This window comes from Hermetia illucens, chromosome 4, assembly GCF_905115235.1.
Source record: "Hermetia illucens chromosome 4, iHerIll2.2.curated.20191125, whole genome shotgun sequence".
In the NCBI taxonomy this organism is placed as follows: Eukaryota; Metazoa; Arthropoda; class Insecta; order Diptera; family Stratiomyidae; genus Hermetia; species Hermetia illucens.
In genome coordinates, this window is record NC_051852.1 from 69,949,634 (window position 1) to 69,974,384 (window position 24,751).

General features: G+C 43.8%; 1 protein-coding gene across 3 annotated transcripts in view; it reads left to right on the plus strand.

Moving 5' to 3' along the window:
* The window catches only part of LOC119655802 (transformer-2 protein homolog beta), an 82,775-nt gene extending 59,232 nt beyond the window's left edge, over positions 1-23,543 (plus strand). For 2 of the 3 annotated variants that reach the window (XM_038061898.1, XM_038061900.1), the window contains exons 6-8: positions 22,787-22,962; positions 23,020-23,061; positions 23,129-23,293. In XM_038061898.1, the coding sequence (XP_037917826.1) occupies positions 22,787-22,962; positions 23,020-23,061; positions 23,129-23,264 (354 nt within the window). In that variant the 3' untranslated portion in view covers positions 23,265-23,293. The other variant, XM_038061899.1, reaches the window with a different exon arrangement.
* The last annotated feature ends 1,208 nt before the right edge of the window (positions 23,544-24,751 follow it).

Here is a 24,751-nt window from a genome sequence, read left to right on the forward strand (position 1 = left end):
GCCGGTCCGCTCGCTTGCCTAGTTGAGAAAACTACCCGTTCACCTTGTGAAGAAAACCACATTATTCATTTGACCTTCTAGGCATTAACAATTCTCACACGGAAGATAGAATCCAGTCTACTAAATCTTCCCATATCTTTCAGTATTATTATTATTGTTATTCTGTTAAGGGAAAGTCGCACCGCGTCTTTGAAGAACTATTGTGCCCCTTTTACTGGTTATATTGTACCTATTGATCATAGTATCTCAAGCAGGCCTATAACCGTTAGGAACTTTAGTATGTTCCCTACTTCCAGATCTTTCAGCTTTGCATCTGGTATTAAGTGTTCTCCTAGATGTCTCGACCTACTTTGCACAAGTGCCGGACACTGTCCCAGGACGTGTATAGAGGTTTCGTCCTTCTCCTCACAAAACCTGCAGGCAGTGTCCGTAGATATCCCTAGCTTCCCTAGGTGATAGCTCAGCCGACAATGACCAGTATGAATTCCCACTATGATTCGGACGTTCTTTTTGGTGAAGTTTAAGCAATCCTTTGTGCGCATGGGTTCGTATCCCCCAATAAGCACCCTGGTAGGCCCGCCCATTATAGTTCCCTCAAGCGTTCCTCTGCATGTCTTAGATTCATAGCCATGAAACCGTTTCCGATTCCACAGAAGGGTTCTGGCCCGTGTAAAGGCGTCCCTGCTCCCTTCTTGGCTATTTCGTCCGCTGCCTCGTTGCCTTCCAACCCAACATGGCCTGGAACTCCATAGGTAATCATATTGGCCTTACTATTGCAATATATATCCAAAGTAGTATCTTCGGGTGCAACCACATTTCTTTCCTGCTATGGATCTGCAAGTCATCAGAGCCGTCGTGGCTTTCCGACATGTCTTCCAGAATAATGTTTGGTCTAGCGTAATTCCCAAATATTTGACCTCTGTTTCTCGTTTCACCTCCATACCATGTAATGTTATGGCTCTCAGGAGATCCAGCTTACGCCTCCTAGTGAATGGTACTATGGTGGTTTTGGTTGGGTTGATCCGAAGTCCCACCTTCCTAGTAACCCTTAGTCCAGTTTGGATTCTATCACATAGGGTATCTTCATATTTGTCCCTACAGATTAAAACAATGTCGTCCGCGTAACCCTGGACTTGTATTCCAGTATTTGTTAACATGTCCAGGAGTTAATCCACTACCATACTCCACATCAGCGGCGATTGTACTCCACCCTGTGGACAGCCTTGAGTGGTATTCATGATAATAGAATGTGTACCTGTCGGTACCCCTATTTGCCTGCTTTCTAGCATTTTGCCCAGTGCCAGGGTGTTTCCCACTCCTCTGCAGCTCAGGGCATCCTGTATCTCTGTGTGCAATGTGTTGTCGAATGCTCCTTCGATATCCAAAAACGCGCACAGTGCAATTTCTTTTGTTTTTATGGCATCCCGTAGTACCTCTGTCAGCTGATACAGAGCAGTTTAAGTTGACCTTCCTGCCGGTAAGCGTGTTGACAGTGATGTAGGGCATTACTTTTTAGAACGTTAGTTCTAATATAGTTGTCTATGACCTTCTCCACTGTTTTGAGTACGAACGATGTTAGGCAAATTGGTCTGAAAGATTTAGGGTGAAAAGGATCCTTTTACCCGCTTTCGGAATAAAGACCACTTTTACCCGTCTCCATGCCCTTGGTATGTAACCCAGTACTATGCTCCCCCCCTTACCACCCTCAGAAGAGACTCTACCTCTGGCCTCTCTGGATAAGTGCTGGGAAAATGCCATCTACTCCGGGAGATTTCAGTGGTTTAAAAGTTCCCACTGCCCATCTTAGCCTAGCTTCTGAGCATACCTCTTTTGCTAGTTTCCAGCTCTCCTTCCTTCCCCTTTTATTTATTCGTTGTTGGGTTCCCAGGCAGACTGTTGTCGCCTGCCGCCGAGGGGTAGGACCCCGGGAAATGAGTTCTGAGAAGCAGGTGTACCCTGTCCTCCTCATTCTCGGTAAATGTCCCATCTTCCTTTTTCAAGCAGACAGAGGATATTCCCCCGTCTTTGGCTACAGCCGTGTACATCCTGGTTCCGGTGGAGCTCGGATTTCGTCTCCTGGGATGCCGATGCCACAACTGCCTCTCGAGTGCTCCTCCCGGCTTCCAATGAGACTTGGATAGCCACAAGGTCCCCGATTAAGAACTCTGAAAGACATATGTATTTTAAATTACATTTAAGAATTATGCAAGCTCTTAGTTTTTCACAAGAGGAGTCCCAAATTACCTGCATGCTTCCTCCTTGCAGATCGTGAATCTGCCCCCGGTACACCCAGGGCTCCTGAGCTAGGACACTATCATCAATGTGTACCTGAATAGAATTCATCCTCATATCGTACCCCCTCTTAGATATCGCCTTAGCGTTTATCAAATTTTCTTTCGCATGTTTGAAAGCAACTTGTAGTTTCCTACGTAGCTGCTTATGATACAATTGGTCATTGTAAACCGGCTCATGGGATCTCTTGAGACTACTCGGTATATCTGACACAAACCCGAAAAGAGTTTCCATCGAATACAGCCCCATTCCAGAGTGGGACGTGTTATTGTAGGCGTGACCCGCCGTCCTGAAGTATTCGTCCTAATCTCCAGGTGCATCATCCACGAAACATCTGAAATAGTTCCCCAAGGTAGAATGTTGCCTTTCTAAAGCATTAGACTGGGAATGATATGCCGTCGTTTGCAACTTCCTCACTTTCAAAAGCTTACACTTGAAAACCTCACCTGTAAAATTTGCCGCTTGACCCGTCACAATGGACCGTGATAAAGAATAGCGACTAATTATTTCATTAAACAACGCCTTAGCCACTGTATTAGCTTACTGATCAGGCAGTGCTGCGAAATCTACAAACCTTGTCAAGTCGTCCACCATCGACAGAATGTACTTGTGACCCCTCGGGGTCTCAGGCATTTGAGACACTTGGCCTCATGGACGTCTTTTTTCATCCCCTTTCACCTGAAAAACCTTCTAACTCTAGCGAAAGTTTTGCTTCCCCAAAATGGCTTCCGAACCGTGAGTCATGATATACTCTAAGGACTAGCCGTAATTCCTCGGAACTTAGGTCGCCGCAACTCCTCCTTATCAGTGAGCCTTTCACCTTCTATTTGGACCTGTCCTTTTGATCGCGTTACCACTAAGCAATCAGACCGCGGCTCTGCTGAGGCTTCTCGCTGTACCACCCTACTCAAAGCATCTGCATTCCCCATCTTACAGCGCGGCCTATATACCAGTTCGTAATCATACTCAGACAACTTCTGTTGAAGCCGAAGCATCCAGCTAGTGATGTCTCTAGCCTTTAACATTCCCTTCAACGGCTTGTGATCCGTGAACATTTTAAATGGCCTCCCCAGAAGGTAACAACGGAAATTTTTTGTGGCCCATGTTAATGCCAAAAGTTCTCGCTCAGGAGTTGAGTAATTTCTCTCCGCTGGGTTCAGCATACGACTCGCATACCCCGCTGGCCGTCCCTCCTGTTCCAGTACCGCACCCAGAGCTTCTCCACTAGCATCTGTCACCAATGTAAATTCCTTATACAATTGTGGATACACCAAGACGGGCGACGAGACTAGTTCTTTCTTCAACCTCTCAAAAGCCTTCTCGCATCCTTCATCCGATTCGAACTTCACATTTTGCCTCACGAGGCGATTAATAGGGGCCGCAATATTCGCAAAACCGGGTACAAATCTTCTATAGTAATTGGCCAACCCAAGGAATGATTTTATCTGCTTGGGGGTTTTCGGCCGCGGTAAATCCCTGACTTTCTATGTTAGTTTGGGATCGCGTCTAATTGCATCCTCTGAGCAAACGTGCCCCAAGTAAGTTACCTCCTTTCGCAGGAACTGACACTTCACTGGCTGCAACCTCAGCCTGGCTTTACGGAATCGTTGAAATATCTCCCTCAATTTTCGGTTGTGCTCGTCCAGGTTTCTAGCAAACACGACTACATCATCCAGATATACAAAGCATTTTATACCCTGTAAGCCTGACAAAACATGGTTCAGCAAAGACTAGAAAAATGCAGGAGCAGTTTTAATACCAAATGTACCCTCGTAAACTGCAGGTGCTGGTATAAGAAACTGAATGCACTTATACACCTATCCTCCTGATCGATAAGCACTTGGTAGTACCCTTGCGCCAAATCAAGGGTAGAGAAATATCTTGAGTTCCCAAGTTCATCCAAGATATCCTCAATCCGTGGCAATGGATTTGACATAGGTACCACTTTAGAGTTAAGATCACGGAAATCTACACATATGCGGTATCCGATACTGTGGCTTTGCAGGCACCGCGCCTGGCAACAGGGGTATCGAAAAAGTCTTTACTTCCGTGCACGGCAACTTATCCCCGGGGAGTAGGAATATATCCCCATATTCTAGGCGCAACTGAGTAATACTATCCCTCTCTTCCTGATTAATATTGTCCGGTAACTCCAGTATCTCCTTTAACTGCTTAAGTCTATCGGTAATCAGATGTCGGCTCCGTGCTTCCGACCGCCAGAGTTTATAGTTAGACAAATACCCGAATTCAGGCATAAGGTTCCTAAGCTTCACTTCCTTCTCATTCACGTTGATGAGCCCAACGAAAATCGTCCTATTTCGAGGTTTCACTACGGCATTACTTATAAATACGCTCGGTACTATTTCCTGACGAAGACAGATTCGGGTCTTTTCAAACTCTACGGGTAACTCAACGATTCTTCCCTCTCTAAGACCTACCCTAATAATATTCCCTAGCTCTGCTTCCCCTCGTGTGGACCCTTCCCAGTTTTCAAGCTCCGACGCTACGCTGTTGCTGTTTTTTCCCGCCCTCTGCAGCTCTTCCATTGTTATTCCTGTATCTTCCGTCACAGCTTCCGCACTCCTACCGTGCAGCTGCTTCGAGCCTACTCGAACGTCCTCATTCCTTATTTCGCCACTTTGTACCGACGCAAAATTCCTTTCACAGTATTCACCCAACAATGACCGAAATACTCTCCCCTCCAGTTCGTCCTCGTCAGTTTCCTCAGTATCTTTCTCCATCCTCTGAGAAGAATCACGTACTGCACGGTGTATATTAACCTGTCCGCAAGCCTTCCTTGATACCGCTAAAATTCCTGAAATTCAATCAATGATGGCGCGCCCCTGCAAGAAGTCCCTCCCAAAATTTCATCATATAAGAGGGACTCCTGGTTCTCCATCACATTAAAATCACAATTGTGCCATTCCGAACCCAGTTTCAGCCGAGCTTTGCATCTGTCAAGAGTTTTCTTTTCTTCCCCAAACAGTCTACGAATCCTAATTTGTTCGGTTATATCTAAAACTACTCCTTTAAAAGCACACCTACCTTAAAAGCATCGATACAATCGCGCTCAAATTCTTTTTTAAGACCTTCGTCACCTCCAGGATACTTCACGCTAATGGCATCCTGCGTCCGTTTTACCAATAAGCTAACCCGCTGCGCATATTCTTCCAGTTCCTCTCCGGGACGCTGCCTGCAAATTCTAAGTTCATCAAAATTTAGATAGCTCCGAAACGAGGAAGGGTGATCTTTCCTTTATCACCGTATCCATGACCCTATCCTAGATATCATTCCCTACCGGCGCCATTTTGGTAATTTCGCTTCTGGACCTAGCCTGTACTTCACTTGCGCGCGTTTTCGATGAAGTAATACCAGCACTTCCTATTCCACTCAAGACACTGACACTTCCTCCTTTCGTATTTATTCAATTCCTTACTTCCGCGAACACCTTGTTCAATATTTACGCTTTTTCCGTCTAGTTGCTTTTCCAATTCTACGTTGCACTCTTCTGCTTCCCTTAATTGCCACTTTAGTTCACTCCCTATCTTGCTTAACTGTTCCACGTCTTTATCCCTTTGTGCTAATTTCCCCTCCAATCCTTCCTCCCTATGCTGTACACTTTCTAGGAGGCTAGATAGTAGAGTATCCACAACCTCCACCTTACTAAGAGTATCACTCTTTATATTTACTTGCTCCCCCCGAGCCCTTATTTCAGTTTCTATTTGCTCCGCAAAATGGAAAAGACTTTGGATTGTGTCTGCCTAATCCTTTTTCAGCTGAACAATAGTGTCCCACAAACCTTTCTCAACTTGCAGCAATTGAAAAAGAGCAAGTTCCTCTTTTGTCAATACGTTAGCCATTTAGTCCCACCGTCAGGACTTCACAACGGCACGGCGTGGAACAATTCATCGCCACAATAAATTGAACGGCAAACTAACTTCCCCACGCAGGATTCACTTAATTATTCTAACATATAATTTATTTAAAATAAGTAACATGAAAACACTTATACCGGCTGCGCCAAATGCCGTGACCTCCACTTTCACTATTCACTTTTTGTAATCACCAAAACTCTTATTTTCGTTTCTTAATTAACTTTATTACACATATCTTCTCACTTACTTTACTTGCACTTTTCCTACCTTGCGGGTTCGCTTTTAAAAATCGACTAACTCTAACATTTCTTTATGCTTATTCTTAACCTACTTTCCTATTCTTATTTGCCGACCCGCGATTACCTCAAAACATGTTTAAGAGGTCAGTGCCGTTATGCAAACGCTCAGCATTCTACAACACAAATACTGACCGACAAGTATGTTCCGCATATTGTAATACAAAGCTTCACTTTCCATCACAATATCGGTTATACACTTCCCGGTCGCGTCCAATGAGTCACCTCAGCTAACACAGAGAGAGCTGTTCTCTGGTACGGCCCACGATGATTGTACGTGGGGCCTATGTGTGACAGCTGTCACTCGGTTTTTGGGCACTGGCCCCTGTGTTGCCAGAATCCTTGCTAGTTAGATAACCCAAGTATGTTTCAATACATTTTGACAGGAAATTTGGTGAGAAGGTGGAAATTGTGAACGCCCAGACATGCAGTGAGTGACATCCTTCTTTGTTGAGATTCAGAGGGGTCCTCATACATGTAAAAGGGGGGTTTACAATTTTTTTTCATATCAAATAAAAGGTCTTGGATTAGTACTTTTCGAAGTAAGTCTTAGTTTTGAGATTTGTTAGAAAGGCGGAGAGTGGGCGGGGTGGAAAGTGATGATTTCTTTAACGGACCCATTCTCAGAAACTAACGAAAAATCTGAAAAAAATCACGAAGCTGCCTCCATATGGTGCCCAGGTCTCAAAATATCTTCATATAGATATCTGCTCAAATTAAGTTAATAATAGTATATTGCCATATTTTTAGGAAAATTGAGTAAAACCCCCCTTAAGTTTATCCCAGAGTTATAAAAGCTGGCAGTAGTATAAAATATAATATGAAGCATATTATCAAAATCATACTATTAGCAACAAAATAACAGTAGCTCAAAGTTGTTTTTACCGTGTAAATTTACAACCCGAAGTACTAAATCGGACATGCCAAATGCATATCCATAACGGGCTACACACAAATGGGATAGTTCTACACTCAAATATACTCGTAGAAGAAGCAAACAAAACCTTTCATACCTGAAGCGCCCAGCTTCCGGTTTCCCGACTTGTTATGACTGTGGTTAAGTTATGTTGTATATTACTTGTTCTAGATTTTGTATTATTTGCGACTTCATGTTTTGTTATTAGTTTTTGCGATAATAAGACGCAGAGTTAATGGGATGGGTGAAAAACACTAGGAAGGGTGCTTTGGGGTAGGAAATGCCTTGTGGTTTGTGATATTCATATTTTCTCACAAAAAGAAAGGTAAAATAAATATGAAAAACTTTTAGGGCGTTGAAAGACTTTCCAAGTGAATTTGTTCCTGGTCACACGGTGCCTCTTACATTCAAAAATAAGTCGGTCCATTCCTTCCTGCACGCCACACTTTAGACAATAATTATTGTTGATTTTGCCAATCTTCCGAAGGAAAGGTTTGCTGTAGACATGGTTTGAGTAAACTCTATTGAAAGTTTTTACAATTGCTACTCTATTTGTTGAGATGAAAGCTTTGCAGTTCCAGAAAGATGCCGGGAAATTTTTGTCTTTTAATCTCGACATTGCCTGGGATTCATCTTGCCAGTCCTTCTTGATGTTATCCTGCACCACCCATAATATATCCTCAGCTGCAAAGAATGAAACCATGGTCCTTCCGCAGATAGGGCTGGCTTTGCTGCCAAGTACGCCATTTTGTTCAACATGATTTCAATTTTAGCTGAGCACCACAGTATTTTTATCTTCTTAAAGCCAGAATTCGCTATTGTGTCAGTTATTTCCCAGACAATGAAGAATGCAGGTTTTTAAGGTTTTGTGTAAACACAAAACCTTATTAAAATCGGTTTACTGTCTGTCTGTCTGTCTGTCTGTCTGTCTGTCTGTCTGTCTGTCTGTCTGCCTGTCTGTCTGTCTGTCTGTCTGTCTGTCTGTCTGTCTGTCTGTCTGTCTGTCTGTCTGTCTGTCTGTCTGTCTGTCTGTCTGTCTGTCTGTCTGTCTGTCTTTTTTTTTTTTTTTTTTTTTTTTTGTTGAGGAGGTGGAAATCTTCAAAAAGACACTGGTCTGGACACACCAGCGTGTGGGATTTTTACCCACTAAAACCACCCCCGACTCCCTCCCTGCCCCGCGGAACCACCATAAGGTATTACATCACGGGGCGGAGTCAGCTCACTCTAGCTTTGTCACCTTTCTTCTATACACGGCGCACGTGACCGCGTTTTTCTCCTCTCCTCTGCTTTTCGCAGTTTATTTTGAATAGATGCGATCATGGAGTTTACCGCATCCCAATTCTCTTGATGTGCTAGCATTTTCGGCACCAGATTTTCTGGTACCAGCACCTCCCCTAGAGTCTCCTCTAGATTCCTCCTTTCTTCCACAAATCTCGGACAGTGGAAGAATACATGCTCTGGGTCCTCTGGGACTCCATTGCAATTTGGACAATCGGGTGAGGTCTCCAATTTAAACCTGTGAAGGTATTGGAGATATCCTCCGTGCCCCGTGAGAAACTGGGTGAGATTATAATTAATCTCACCGTGTCGTCTCTCCAACCACTCCTTGATGGCAGGAATGAGCCTGTGCGTCCACCGGCCCTTTCCCGAGCGTTCCCACCGCTCTTGCCATCTATTTATGGATCTCTCCCTTTCAGTCTTCCTCGTCCGCGATGAGGAAGAGGTTGGCTTTGCATTGTATATGTTCGCCATCTCATCTGCCAAGATGTCAATCGGCATCATTCCAGAGATGACGAATGCTGCATCATCTGAGACAGTCCTGAAGGCAGAGCATACCCTCAGGGCTGTCCTCCTGTAGACTGAACTCAGTTTGGTAGCGTTCCCTGACATCCACAACGCCTCCCTCCAAACTGGGGTCGCATAGAGCATGATCGAGGTCACCACCCTGGCTATAAGCAACCTAGAGGTATGCCGTGGCCCTCCAATGTTCGGCATCATCCTTGCCAGGGCCATACTTGCAGTGGATGATTTGTCGCAAACATACCGCACATGTTGCTTATAGCTAAGCTTCCTGTCTATCACCACTCCCAAGTATTTGATGGTCGGCTTGGAAGTGACGATATGATTCCCGATTCTAATACAGGCGTAATCTCTCTTCCGGCGCTTAGTGATGAGGACCGCTTCCGTTTTTTCCTCCGCAAGTGTCAGACCAGAGCTCTTTAGCCAACTTTTAACAGCACCGATTGCCTCACTTGAGTATAACTCAGCATCTTCAAGATGCTTTGCGACAACAACCAGCGCTATGTCGTCAGCGTAACCCACCACTGTGGCTTCCCCCGGAAGGGGAAGATTAAATACATCGTTATACATGATGTTCCACAGTAGTGGGCCCAATACGGAGCCCTGCGGGACACCCGCGGAAACAACGTACTCCTGGGGTCCGTCATCGGTGTCATACCAGAGCCTCCTTTCAGTTAAATAACTATCGACGATAGCAGCGAGATAGGCGGGAATACCAACCTTCGCTAAAGATTTCCGTATTAGATTCCAATTGGCCGAATTGAATGCATTTTTCACATCCAGGGTTACTACCACGCAATATTTGCTGGTACTACCCTTTCCGTGAATTGCATCTTCGGCCAAGCCAGTAACCAATTTGATGGCATCAATGGTTGATCTGGCTTTACGGAACCCATACTGCCGATCCGAAAGGCCGCTTTGGCTCTCAACAACCGGGAGTAATCTATTGTAGATTACCCGCTCTAGCATTTTCCCCACCGTGTCCAGGAGACATACGGGACGATATGACGACGGTTCACCTGGAGGTTTACCTGGTTTAGGCAGAAGTACCAACTTCTGCCGCTTCCATGCCATTGGAAATATCCCCTCGGACATGCACGCTTCGAACAACTCAGCGAACATGTCCGGTCTGGATTTCACGGCAAGCTTAAGGGCCTTATTCGGTACTCCGTCCAGGCCCGGCGCTTTGTTGTCTCCTATTCTACCGCAGATATCCAACAGCTCGTCTCTGGTGACTGGCGGAATTGCCGCCACATTCAGAGGTGGTTGGAATGTGTCGGTGCTCTCCTCTTGCTGGGGGAATAACCCCTGGATGATTTTTAGCAAGAGGGTGGGGCACGTGATCTGCGGAGATGAACGGCCTCTGAATCGTCCCATCACGATTCTGTAGGCATTCCCCCACGGGTTTATGTTCGCTTCTGAGCAGAGCTCCTTAAAGCACTCCCTCTTGCTTCGCTGGATGGCGAGCTTGAGGTTTTTGCGGGCTGCCTTATAGGCGCGCTCCTTTTGTCCCTGTTCGACTCTACCTACCGCCCTCTGAGCCACTCTTCTGGCTCGGTGGCAGGCTGATCGAAGGCCGGTCAGTTCATCATTCCACCAGTAGTTTGGTCTTCTACTGGGGAATGAACACCTTCTAGGCATGGACGCGTCACACGCTTTGGCAATGCATTGAGCCAGATGGACGGCTCTTTCCGTAGAGGTGCCTGCTTTATCAGGCTGATCTAACCACACCTCTATGAAGGTCTCCTCATCCAAAGATTTTGCAGACCAGCCTGAAATCTTTCTCGGTTTCGGGCATGATAGCTCTTTGGCCTGTGGCTCGACACATGTCTCAAAGAAGATTGCCTGGTGATCGCTGTGGGTGTAGCGTTCACTGACGCACCAGGACATACCACGCGCCAGCGAAGGGCTGACAAAGGTCAGGTCTACAACCGAGCCTGACCCCCCTTTCTGGAAGGTGTTTACAGCACCTTCGTTGGCCAGAACCATGTCCATCTGCGCAAAAGCTTCTAATAAACTGCGCCCCCTAGCATTTGATTCCCTACTACCCCACTCTAGGGCCCAAGCATTGAAATCACCAGCAATCACCTTTGGACTACGTCCCCTCGCGTCGAGAACAAGATTATCAAGCATTTGCTCGAATTCAGACAGTGTCAAACTTGGCGGGGCGTAGCAGCTGTATACATATACACCACTTATTTTCGCCCACACGAAGCCACTGCCTGCTTGACTTGCAGTACATTGTATGGCCTGTCGACCGCAAGCCCATATCGCCGCTCCCCCAGTCGAATCTTTGACCCATATGCCACCGTGACGGTGTCTATACGGTTCGCTTATGATGGCGATTTCCATCTCAGATTCGAACGTGGCCTGCTCAAGTAAATCCTGAGCGACCCTGCAATGATTGAGGTTTATTTGGATAAACCTCATTTTCTCATTGCAGTGAGCGCCTTCCTAAATTCCGGACATTTACCACTTCCGGCAATATGCCGGTTATCTTGTCCCTCTTTTACTTCGCACAATAGGCATTTGGGGTCCCTATTGCACTCTCTGGCAATATGACCTTTCTCCCCACACCTTCTGCATCGATCGGATCGATCAATGCTGCTGGTGCATGCCTTCGCGAAGTGCCCAAACATAAGGCATTTAAAGCACCTCTTCAGTGAAATTTGTTCCCTTAAACGGCAAACAACCCATCCAATCCGAACCCTTCCGGCAGCCAACAACATCTGTGCCGCCTCCGCTGGTACTCGTATTGTGGCCGTTTGAGTACCACCATAGGCTTTTCGCAAGCCCACAACTGACTCCTCGGTGAGTTCTTTCAACTTGAATTGCTCCTTCAGAGCAGTACAAATTTCTTCTTTCGATGTTACCTCATCGAGATCCTTGCACTGAATATAGATCTCATGTTTTTGGGCACGCACTGCGGCATTCTCCCCAAGTGAGTTTTTCACTTGAGTGCGAAAGTCATCAGTTTTGCCCACGCTGGATCTTTTCAGCTCGAACATGAGATCCCCTTTCTGGGTTCTCCGGATTCGGTTTACATTTCCGCTCAGATCTGTCAGGTCGGGATCCGCTTTGACCTTTTTGAGTATCTCCGCGTAGGACAGATTGCCCTTACTGGAGATAACAATTACATCTGGACGAGTTCGCACTTTTGCTTTTCGTTCCGCTTTTTTGTTGGTAACTTTAGTCCATCCATCGTTTTCGCTGGTCTTGGGCTTCGCAACGCTGGTCGAGTTTCCTAGATTCGCTGTACGGTTTCCTCCTTCTGGCCTGTTGGTGTTGGTTTTCAGGATGTCCTGTCCTCCTTTTTTTCTCTTAGGCGCCTGCTGATTATTTACAGGATCCCCCTCTTTTTCACGTACTCGCTTATTTCGCTGGAATTGGATGGTAGTACGGTTAGGCGTCACTTGGGTCGCTTGTGATACTGTTGGCACAGCGGGGTTCGGCGTGTCCTTATTATTCTTTTCCTCCTGTGATCTATTGTAGAGCACTCTAATAGCCCTCACCATATTCTTTATGGCTTGGTGCACGTTGTGCTTGTCCTTGATAAACTCGGACAGCTCAACTATTTTTGCCCCAAGCTGGGTGAAGGGTAATTCCTCCAGATCAGGACTCTGTTCCCTATGAGTCCCGGCAGGGTTACCCCTTTTACACGGTCCTTCACTTTTGGCGTTTGTTGACCTTGCCTGTACTTTGTCCTTCATCGTCTTTGGCATTGGTGGAGATCTCAAAGTTGATGAGCTTCTTTTGAATGGATCCTTATCTTGTTCCTGGAGCACCTCTTGCTGTCGCGCATCTTGAACATATGCGGTGGGTGTTGTTACAGTTTTTGTCGTCCAACGATCCATCTTCAGTTCATCCTTGGTTGTTCTTGCTACTGGTGTTCTCGGTAAGGTCGTACTTCGCTTGAACACTTCCTTCTCTAGATCCAAATTACTTGTAACATTATATGCCAAGGTGGCCAAGTTGTCCACCACCGAGGCACTGCGGTCGAGGGATATCGACGACCGGGAGCCCGCTTGCTCACTCCCAAAAGCCGCCGGTACTGGGGTTCCGAGCCCCTGCACCGTAAGTTTACTCCTTCTCTCGTCTTCCATGGTGGTTTTATGTTCTGGGTATCCTTCCCATAGCCATTTTGGTCCGCGCACCAGAGATGAGCAAACACTAGCCCATGCACAGTCAGAAAAGAAAAGTGCATGGACACATATTTACACATCAATAGGTATGCCCCTATCCGCCACCTGGGGTCGCGCCTGATGGGAGATCTGGCCACTCCTCACAGGTCTGTCTGTCTGTCTGTCTGTCTGTCTGTCTGTCTGTCTGTCTGTCTGTCTGTCTGTCTGTCTGTCTGTCTGTCTGTCTGTCTGTCTGTCTGTCTGTCTGTCTGTCTGTCTGTCTGTCTGTCTGTCTGTCTGTCTGTCTGTCTGTCTGTCTGTCTGTCTGTCTGTCTGTCTGTCTGTCTGTCTGTCTGTCTGTCTGTCTGTCTGTCTGTCTGTCTGTCTGTCTGTCTGTCTGTCTGTCTGTCTGTCTGTCTGTCTGTCTGTCTGTCTGTCTGTCTGTCTGTCTGTCTGTCTGTCTGTCTGTCTGTCTGTCTGTCTGTCTGTCTGTCTGTCTGTCTGTCTGTCTGTCTGTCTGTCTGTCTGTCTGTCTGTCTGTCTGTCTGTCTGTCTTTTTTTTTTTTTTTTTTTTTTTTTTTTTCGGCGTTGGAAGGTGGAAAGGTTCAAAACCTACTGCTGGCTCCTGCCACGCAGTTATGTGAGACTTCTACTCACTAAAACCACCTCCTTCTCATTCCACTCTCCCCACGGAACTCCTATCAAGTATTGCATCGCGGGGCTGGATCAGCTTTTAACTGCGGCTCATTATGGTTCTCTCCCTTCCTTGTTTTCGTCGTAGTTCTTCCTGCCTAAGCTGTTGGTGAATAGCTTGCAGTTCCCTTACAACCTGGTTCCAGGCATCCGTTGACTCCAGCATAAACTCCACAATGTTTTCGGGTGTTAGACGCCTGTCTGCGACCGCTTCCATTCTTGCTCGGTGCGCGGTGAACCTGGGGCAATCAAATATGACATGCTCCGCATTCTCAGCCACGTTACCACATCTTGGGCAGCATGGTGATTCGTCGTGACCAAATCGATGTAAATAGGCACGATAACCTCCATGTCCACTCAAGAATTGTGTTAACTCGTGGCTTAGTTCCCCATGGTTTCGTTCAAACCATCTCCGAATATCCGGAATGATGCGGTATGTCCAACGACCAGTTTGGGACTCGTCCCATCGCTGTTGCCACCGTTCGATAGATTCCCACCGTGCCAGCTGCCGTCGAAATGCGCTAGACTCTCCAGCTGCATACGTTTTGTCGTAGAGTCGCCGACTTTCCTTCGCCAAGATGTCTATGGGGAGCATCCCTGCTAGTACATATGCCGCTTCTCCTGATGTTGTCCGATATGCACTGCATACCCGGAGTGCACTTAATCGATATGCCATTCCCAATTTTCGGCAGTTCACTTTGTTATTCAGAGCAGTTGCCCAAACTGGAGCTGCGTAGAGTAGCACGGAGCTGACTACCCTGGAGAGCAGAAGACGTCGACTTTGTCTTGGCCCACCAATGTTCGGTAGTATCCTCGAGATCGTTGTAGCGATGGAAGACGCTTTAGTTGCGGCGTACTCAATGTGTCTTTTGAAGTTGAGTCTTCTGTCAATAATTACTCCCAAGTATTTGAGCGATGGTTGGGAGTAAATTGTTTTTCCGCCAACTTTGATTTTCACAGTTGTGTTCTTTCTTCTCTTGCTAATGAGAACTACTTCTGTTTTATGCTCGGCAAGTGAAAGGCCAGAATTTCTCAACCAGGAATTGATCTCCCATATCGCTTCATTTGCATAGATCTCGATCTCGTCTTGGTGCTTTGCGACCACCGTTATTCCGATATCATCGGCGAAGCCAATAGTTGTCACGTTGTCCGGTAGGCGTAGCGTCAACACTCCATCGTACATAACTAGCCACAGCAAGGGACCCAGGACAGAACCCTGTGGCACTCCGCAAGTTGTCGGGAATATTTTTAGCCCATCGTCCGAGTCGCAGTAAAGTCTTCTCCCAAGGAGAAACTCGACCACAATGCGTACAATGTACTTCGGGGCTTGTATCTTTTCGAGTGCCTCGATGATTTTATTCCATTTTGCACTATTGAACGCATTTTTTACGTCGAGGGTTATTACTGCACAGCATTTTCCTTCTTCTATTGCAGCCTGAGCCAAGCCAGTCAGCATGCTGATTGCGTCGACAGTTGATTTTGCCTTACGAAATCCGAGTTGTTTGTCGGAAAGGCCTCCTTCCTTTTCCGCAACAGCGAGCAGTCTGTTATATATTACTCGTTCAAAAAGTTTGCCAATGGTATTGACCAGACATATCGGCCTATATGAGGAGGGGTCACCCAATGGTTTACCTGCCTTCGGAATGAGTATTAGCTTCTGTACCTTCCATTGCTCGGGGAATTCTCCTTCCCTAAGGCATGCCGTGAAAACTTGGGCAAACATACCTGGTGCTGTCCTGGCGGCTACCTTCAGGGCAATGCTAGGGATTCCATCCGGTCCTGGAGTCTTTTTTTCAATCAATCTTTTTGCTGCGTCTAGAACCTCCTCATTTTCCACTATCGGAACTTCGTCGGGATTTAACTGTACTGCAGGCAAACTTGTACCATTCAGATCCACTGGGAATAGAGTGTCCACTATATTCTGCAACAACTCTGGGCAAGTAATCGGTGGGGAGCACTCGCCTTTTAGTGATGACATCACTGACCTATATGCGCCACCCCATGGGTCAGAATCAGCTTCAGTACACATCCGCTTGAAATGTTCGGATTTGCTCCTTGCGATAGCTACTTGCAATTTTTTCCTCGCATCTTTATATTGCACGTGTAGCTCCTCGAACTCAGGTCGGTTTCTTCTGCGCTGGGAGCGTCTCCTAGCTTTGAGACACTTTTTCCGGCATTCCTCAATTTCGGAATTCCACCAAAAATTAGGATTTCGTCTTCGGAAAGTGCTACGTCGAGGCATAGCGGCATCGCATGCCCGCTGCAATTTTTCCACGACCTGTGAAACTTTGTTTTGTGCGCTTCCCGATAGCGATGTATCTTCCAGAAGTACCTCCTTGAACATTTCTACGTCGAATTTCTTAGTTACCCAGCTCATCGTTATTCGTGTTAATGGCTTCAAATTCTTCCTTTGCGAGGTTTGAAAGATGATAGCCTGATGATCGCTGTGTGTGTACTCCTCGCTGACACGCCACTCCAAGTCTCTGATTAAGGTATCACTGACGAAGGTGAGGTCTACCACCGATTGCACCGATTGTCTGTCTGTCTGTCTGTCTGTCTGTCTGTCTGTCTGTCTGTCTGTCTGTCTGTCTGTCTGTCTGTCTGTCTGTCTGTCTGTCTGTCTGTCTGTCTGTCTGTCTGTCTGTCTGTCTGTCTGTCTGTCTGTCTGTCTGTCTGTCTGTCTGTCTGTCTGTCTGTCTGTCTGTCTGTCTGTCTGTCTGTCTGTCTGTCTGTCTGTCTGTCTGTCTGTCTGTCTGTCTGTCTGTCTGTCTGTCTGTCTGTCTGTCTGTCTGTCTGTCTGTCTGTCTGTCTGTCTGTCTGTCTGTCTGTCTGTCTGTCTGTCTGTCTGTCTGTCTGTCTGTCTGTCTGTCTGTCTGTCTGTCTGTCTGTCTGTCTGTCTGTCTGTCTGTCTGTCTGTCTGTCTGTCTGTCTGTCTGTCTGTCTGTCTGTCTGTCTGTCTGTCTGTCTGTCTGTCTGTCTGTCTGTCTGTCTGTCTGTCTGTCTGTCTGTCTGTCTGTCTGTCTGTCTGTCTGTCTGTCTGTCTGTCTGTCTGTCTGTCTGTCTGTCTGTCTGTCTGTCTGTCTGTCTGTCTGTCTGTCTGTCTGTCTGTCTGTCTGTCTGTCTGTCTGTCTGTCTGTCTGTCTGTCTGTCTGTCTGTCTGTCTGTCTGTCTGTCTGTCTGTCTGTCTGTCTGTCTGTCTGTCTGTCTGTCTGTCTGTCTGTCTGTCTGTCTGTCTGTCCGTCACACGCATTTTTCTCGGAGATGGTTGTAGCGATTGAGACTAAATTTGGTGGAGAGGTGGGAACTGTGAACGCTCACGCATACAGTGAGTTACATCCTTTTACGGCGAATTTAAGGGGGGGTCCCCATACATGCAAAAGGGGGGTGTAAATTTTTTTTTATCAAATATAGTCATGTGGGGTATCAAATTAAAGGTCTCGGTTAGTACTTTTCGAAGCTGGCCTTAGTTTCGGCATTTGTTAGAAAGGTGGGGAGTGCGGGGGGTTGAAAGTGATCATTCCTTTAAGGGGGCCATTCTCAGAAACTACCCAACCGAAAAATCTGAAAAAAATCAGGAGGCTGCCACTATATGGTGCCTGGGCTCCGAAATACCTTTCATAGTAATATCTGTACAAATAAAGTTAATAATAGTATATTACTAGAATTTTTAGTAATTGACTGCAAAACCCCCCTTAAGTTCATGCTAGCACGACGAAATTTCACAACAGTATAGAGTATAATATAGAGCATGATCTTACCAAGTTTGGTGGAAATCGTACTATTACTAACAAAGTTATAATACGTCAAAGTTGTCGCTTCTTCGCAAATTCAAGACTATGAATGTCAATATCATCCGAAAGTGGATATTCTTACATAATATATGCATATATCACCTGCTACGTACTAAGAAATACACAAAACCTTTCGTACCTGAAGCGTTCAGCTTCCGGTTTCCCGACTTGTTTGGGACTGTTATTGTTGCTATCTTCTTTTTTATCTTTCCTTTGCCATTTGCGTGGGCATCTTTTATCCCATTCAATTCAGCAGAGAGGATCGTGGTTGCTTGCATCCTGCAGCCAGCTTTGACTCAAGGGTTGTCAGAGACCACCGCACAGCTGAAGACCACAGCCGATGTTGCTGCATCAGTTCCATATAGGACATTTGGGAGTTTAACTACCCAACCGTTTCTGTTCCCTTTCCTTCCCTGTCCTAACCCACTCCATACCAGAAGGTATCTCAGTCTTCTTTCCTCTCTATAGGTCTTGAAGTTATTAAAAGCTTACTGAAAATGATGCGGTGTAGACTTAGTTAAACCTAAGCATCTTTTCACCTGAGGCACCAAAATTGTGGCTATTCTGTTGTTGAGGTATTGGGGCATTCAAAGTGTGGAGGCAGCAGCATAGTCACTGGTGTCACAATGGTCCTAAACAGTTTTACGGCTCTCTCAGGTCTTAATCCCCACGAGAAACCTGTGGCAAAGTTTACTACCCTCGAAGGCTGTTTCGCCTTTATGATTGTATTATTGACGTGATCTTTCAGGGATAGAGATTTCATAATTGTCCTGCCCAGAAACGTTATCTCCGGTATTTGTTTTAGAGAGGACTGCTGTACCAAAATTTTACATGGTTTGCCATTATTTTTCCTAAAAGAAATAACGCAAGACTTATCTCTCTTATCTCTGTTCACTGAGAGTTCTAGGGATTTACATTTATTCACAAAAAGGTCAACCTGTTTTTTTAGTAGCCTATCATCTCCTGTTCCCATAGCAAGGATGATAAAGTCATCTGCGAAGCGAGGTTTTCTACAAATTGAAAAGTACCGAGTACGACCATTCATCCACCTTCAACTCCCTGTATTCCAGAAAAAGCAGGGTCCAAGGGTATATGTCAGATGACACGTTTTTCTCTCTTATAGTTTCGAAGAGAAGATCCGCTCTTTCCTACGTTTTGCTAATGTCAAAAGACACCGCTTTGATGACTCTGTCCTTACTCTTGGTTGCAGATATGTTCAACAACATCTCGTTTAAGTACGTCGTGGTCGTTTTTTTTTTCTGTACGCAGAGCAATGCCATAGTTACCTACTATTTTTATGAGAAATGTTTGTTTCTTTTCTTTATCCCGTCATGTAAGTTGTCTGGACTCTTCCTGAAAATTTTTGAATTTTTTATCTTTAGCCAGAACTGTTTGGTGTCGGTCTGGTTCAACATTTCTTCCCAGAAGTTTCTTTTTCCCCTCCTGATTCCCTCCTTCCATCTTCTAGTTGCCTGTTTGGTCTTGAGAAAATTCTCGTAGTTTGGAGTTAGACACATTTTTTGTGCAGGCTGCACCATTGCAATCTTCGGACGAGCCACAGTTTAAGCATTTACTTTTACATGCTTTACGCATCTTAGCAATATGTACTAGGTGCCCACAGTTCTGCACTGTCTTTCCCTCATTTCAAAGGGATCAACTTTGAAATAAGTTTTCCCAATTATAATGGACACCGGCAGCAATTCTCCCAGGAAGGTTAATATTGCAGTATCCGTGGGTATTTTGACCTTCTTGTTTTCACTGTTAGTTCTTATGAATCTCTAGACTTGATGACTTTTACGTTAGTCTCTGAGGCTTGAATGATTCTCTCTTACGTCCAATTGAGTGATACACCCTTAATGATGCCATAGAGACACGTCGCACTAAACGGCTATGAATGGCTTAACGCCGCGTTCTTTGACACTTATAAAACGGTTAGCAATTTGCGCTGTTTTGAAAAATGTCGACACTCCCAAGAAACTCTCACGTTTGATGTTGACAATATTTTTGCTGTAGTTCAAGGCTTCTGCTTGTGTGTATAAGTCTAACATATCCATGCGCTCTCTTTTGTCCTGATTTGTTTGGATTCGATAAATTAAAACCGAATATTGTCTGTATTTGGTGTTTTTATCGTTAAAATTCATTTCCGGGGCCTTTGCAGGCGTGTCTCCGCTGATGGGGATTGAAATTGTTTTAGCCGAGTTAACCACAGGAAAAGAAGCTTTGGCTACCCTCATGGAGGTACACATTTTGGGGCACTTTGTTTTGAGGACGACGAGCCGAAGACACATGCGCATTTACAAGTGATCTCTTCTCTTTTCTTACAACCAGTTGAAATTGTCGATATCGCCAAGTGCAGGATCCGACAGATCCATGCCTGCACCAGACATTTCTGAGTTGTCCCCACCTATCAAAAACTTATCAGGGGGTACCGTTATATCCCTTTCCATATAGCTTTCACCTGCGCTAAGCGCACAGAGAGGCAAACACAAAATAGGAGGCACACCTACTAAGGAACAAATTCTCTTATGCACTCAGGAAGCAGCCAAAGCAAGCAAGAAAGAAAGCTTTAGAAACTTACAGGTATTTTGCAATCACATGCGAATTCAGCCGGCAAAAATTCCGTTTACGGAATCGTACCGAGAACCGGTTACTACGCACTACCACAGACTTCACTCGGCAATCAAGGTGACGACTAAAACATAAGGGAAGATTTCACTAGTATTTTGTCATTCTCCCATTCTCAAGGAACTATCCAATCGGAAAATTTGAATTTATATAATACTATAAATTTTAGTAGTTGACTCCCTTAAGTTCATCCTGGAATCACGATATTTTACGGCAATGTATACATAATATAACAAATTTGGTGGAAATCGCACTATTGCTAACAAAGTTATAATAGGTCAAAATTGTCGCTTCTTTGCAAATTCTAGACTTTAAATGTCAGTGTCACGCGAAAGTGGATATTCTCACATAATATATGCATATATTATATGCTAGGTACTAATGGGGCAAATGCACACTCAAATGGCTTTATAAAAGAAATATACAAAACCTTTCATACCTAAAGCGTCTAGCTTCCGGTTTCCTGACTTGTTTGTATTTGGCTTAGGTGAACTTCTTCACACTTACTGCTCTTTTAGTGTGAAGCATATGAAATTAACTGTGTATTGTCGATAGAATTCTTTCCAAATCAAATTATTTGTGTAAGTGGTGATTGAAAAATGTGCGCACTTGAATTTTAAATTACTTTACAAGTGGAAAGTTCCTCACATATGGAAACACAAAACTTTTCATACCTGAAGCCTCTAGCTTCCGGTGACCGGACTCGTTGAACATGCTTTTAAGATGGTGATGGTCGGTAGAAAGGTATGCAACGCTGCAACCGATATGAAATCAACAAGCCATTGCTATACCTATGTGCGGGTCAACATTTAAAGGCTTTACTAATTTGACTAAAGCGCGGAATATAGTTCTGCGACTATTGAAATTGGATTATTTGCACTTAAAGCTAGGAATTGAGTTTTTGAAAGCATTGTGCAATGGGCGTATAAGTTATCAGTAAAAAATTAGAGCGAAAAAGAACTAGCAAAGAAAAAGTGAAGCTATGATTTGCTTGAATATCCAGGAAAGATTTTGAAAAGAAAGTGAATAGTTAGTCGATATTCTTCGAAAAATGTCAATTAATTGCAAGCCAAAACAAAAATAGATTTTGATTTAAAATATAGATAGGCGGCTAGATTGAAAACCATCTGAAGTCATAAAATAGACGTACAACATTTCCATATATGTGTCATGGCGATTGATATAATTAACATGTTGATCTATATAGATGGCACCCAATAAAAAAAATAAAATTTAATGGTTCGATTATAATTGAAAATGCCTTATTGCCCATAAGACAATTGTCACAAGAGGTAGCAGAAGCTAGAAATAAATACTTTCATTTTTACTTCGAACATTACGCAAGAAAGTTTACGAAGGAGGAATGCAATCTTCATATATACTACAATACATTATTATTGAGTTCAGATTCTCTTTTAAGTAACATGAAGCAAACAATGAAAAGGATCAAATTAATGTTAGTTTGCCCTGAAACAAGCAAAATTTCGATCCAAATACCGAATCCGATATTTTAGATACCGACCAATTATACCATAGTAAGTTTATAAAGCCGAAACACTTTAAAATAATTGTGATCGTCTAAATCGGGTAAATCGACTTCGGTGCGTGGTTTATGTCGTACCAAAGAATTTTCCGTGCCCGGATGGCTCAAGTGGTTGGAGCACTGGGCTGTCGTAGCAGAAGGTCGCGGTTAAAATCTCATTGATGGCAGAAGGATTTACTATCTTGACTGGGTGTCGAATACCAGTCGACTGAGCTGTGAATGAGTAGCTAAGTCCAATCAGGGTACACATTGCTTCCTACAGTGTACTGTAGTGTACCGGGTCGGTCTTGAATGAAGTGCTCTAACACACTTCAAGCTGCCTGATCCAAATTGGTTTTTTGCTTCAAGGATGATTATTATTATATAAAAAATTTTCCAGAAAAATGACTTTTTGTAAGTTGAATAAAATTAACAAATATAGCTACTATATCTTTCTATAGATGTGTGTTCGCAGTTTGTCTAGCGAAAAGATTAAGCAACATCGTCTCCATCGCTAGTGGTGGTTTTTATTTGACAAATATCGATATTTCGGGAACAACTTGTTCCCTTCTTCAGTACCGAGTGTCTATTGGCGGCCAATCTTTTACCATATCTTTTATATATAGTGCGCAACCTATTCTGTTAGCGAAATGTTAACCTATGGTGCCCTGAGGAGCACTGAAACAACGAAAGCTTTCGTTGTATGTGTAGCTGAACTCCGGGTGCAGCATAGAGTTACTGATGATACATTTCGATAGTGTTAAAATATCATTTGGAATTGTCTCTTATATTTCGTTAGATTTAATTATTTATCCATATTTAACTAATTAAGGATTCTTTAAATTTGTGAAATAGACTAATAGATCCCGAGGATTTTGTTTCGTATATTTCGAGAGCGCAGATGATGCGAAAGTTGCCAAACAGCAATGCTGCGGAATGGAAGTTGATGATCGGCTTATACGGGTGGATTACTCAATAACTCAAAGAGCACACACTCCAACTCCTGGGGTATATATGGGAAAACCTACAAGGTAAGTAATTGTCTTAAATTCCATGCCGTTTTCACTCAAAGTACACTATTATTTCAGACTTTATAAAGAAAGAGAATACCACGATCGATATCGCGATGAGTATGTTATCCACATTTCGATAATTGAGTATGTTTTTCAAGTATATGTCCATATATGTATGTTTCAGGGAATATCGAAAAGAGAAATATGGCAAATACAGAGAAAGATCATCACCTCAATATTACAAACGCGATAGAAGTAGGAGATATTACCGCCACAGCTATAGTCGCTCACGTTCCCGTGATCGTAAATATAATAGCTAGATGTAATCAGCCGTTTAATGTAGCCATTTTTTCAGGTCGAGACCGCTGATTACGCAAAAGCTCAATACAACGGACTTCTTTTAATAATGCTCCCCTTTGAAATTTTCGGAGATCCGATCTTTTGCTTTGTACATATTATTTTTGTTTGTTTGATGTTTTCCTTTGTCTCCACTAAAAAAAAGGGTTTAATTTATCAACTGAAGTGTCTTTATTAGAAAATAATGATGTTTTTATGAATAAAATTGCAAAGTCTGTAATAAAAGGATTGGTAACAAACTATTGAATGGAATTACGTTTGGTCAACAAATTGTTTCCACGGGGATTTCATTATTAAATACTGGGAATACGTATTCATTGTATTTCCAGTTTCTTCATAAGAAAAGAAGAGTTTAAAATTAGTTAGTATATAGTACAATATGCATATACACCAACTATTAAACTGTTGGATGCTACAGAGCACTGTTAGACAAAAGTATCGCTTATAAAACCGTGCAAACCGGATATGTTCGATTAATAAAAAAAAAAGTGTTTACATACAGTGCCGGAAAAAATAAGGTGATGGCATCCCATTACATTTTGCTGGTAATTAACTAAAGTTGTTAATTAAAAAAATTAAAATATTGGGTGGGTAAAAAAGATAAGACACTATATTTTTGTCATTGCGCAGTGGTCGGAATTGCGAAAATTTTGGAACGAATTAGACGGATGTAATTACAGAGTTTTAACCTGCCACATTAAATAGTAATGCCACATATAAGGACAAGACAATATTTCAAATTGATCGCACCACGCCCACCGGAATTGCCCACACAGCCCCCTATTAAAAATTATATTTAGTGAAAAAAGCTTGATTTGCTCTTATAGGCAAAATCATGTAGAAATATGGGATGTTGTTGTTGCGGTATGCGGTATATTATCTTCATTACATTAATAAGTAAATCAGTTTAAGAAATTAAATTTTTCACTATAAACTGTATTTGTATATTAATTATTGAATTAATTCAATTTTAATTTCATTATTTATCTGTCATTACTTAATTGATTGTTCATTGTTAATTGTATATTTAACTTTTACTTCTAACGTTATTTTTTTTTACACTGTTTAGTTTTCCTTTTTTGGTTTCTTAAGGTTTTGTTTGCAACAGCTTATTAAAATCGGCTTAATGTCTGTCCGTCTGTCACACGCATTTTTCTCAGGAACGAATTTTGGTAAAAAAGTGAAAAATGTGAACGCCCAGACACGCACTGTGTTACATCTTTCGTCCCCATACATGCAAAAGGAGAGTGTAACATTTTTTTTTCATCGAATATAGTCATGTTGGGTATCAAATGAAAGGTCTCGATTACTATTTTTCGATGCCAGTATTAGCATTGACATTACTTTGAAACGCGGGGAGTGCGAGTGGTCGAAAATGGTGATTTCTTTAACGAATCCATCCTCAGCAACTATCCAACCGAAAAATCTGAAAAAAATCACGAAGCTGCCT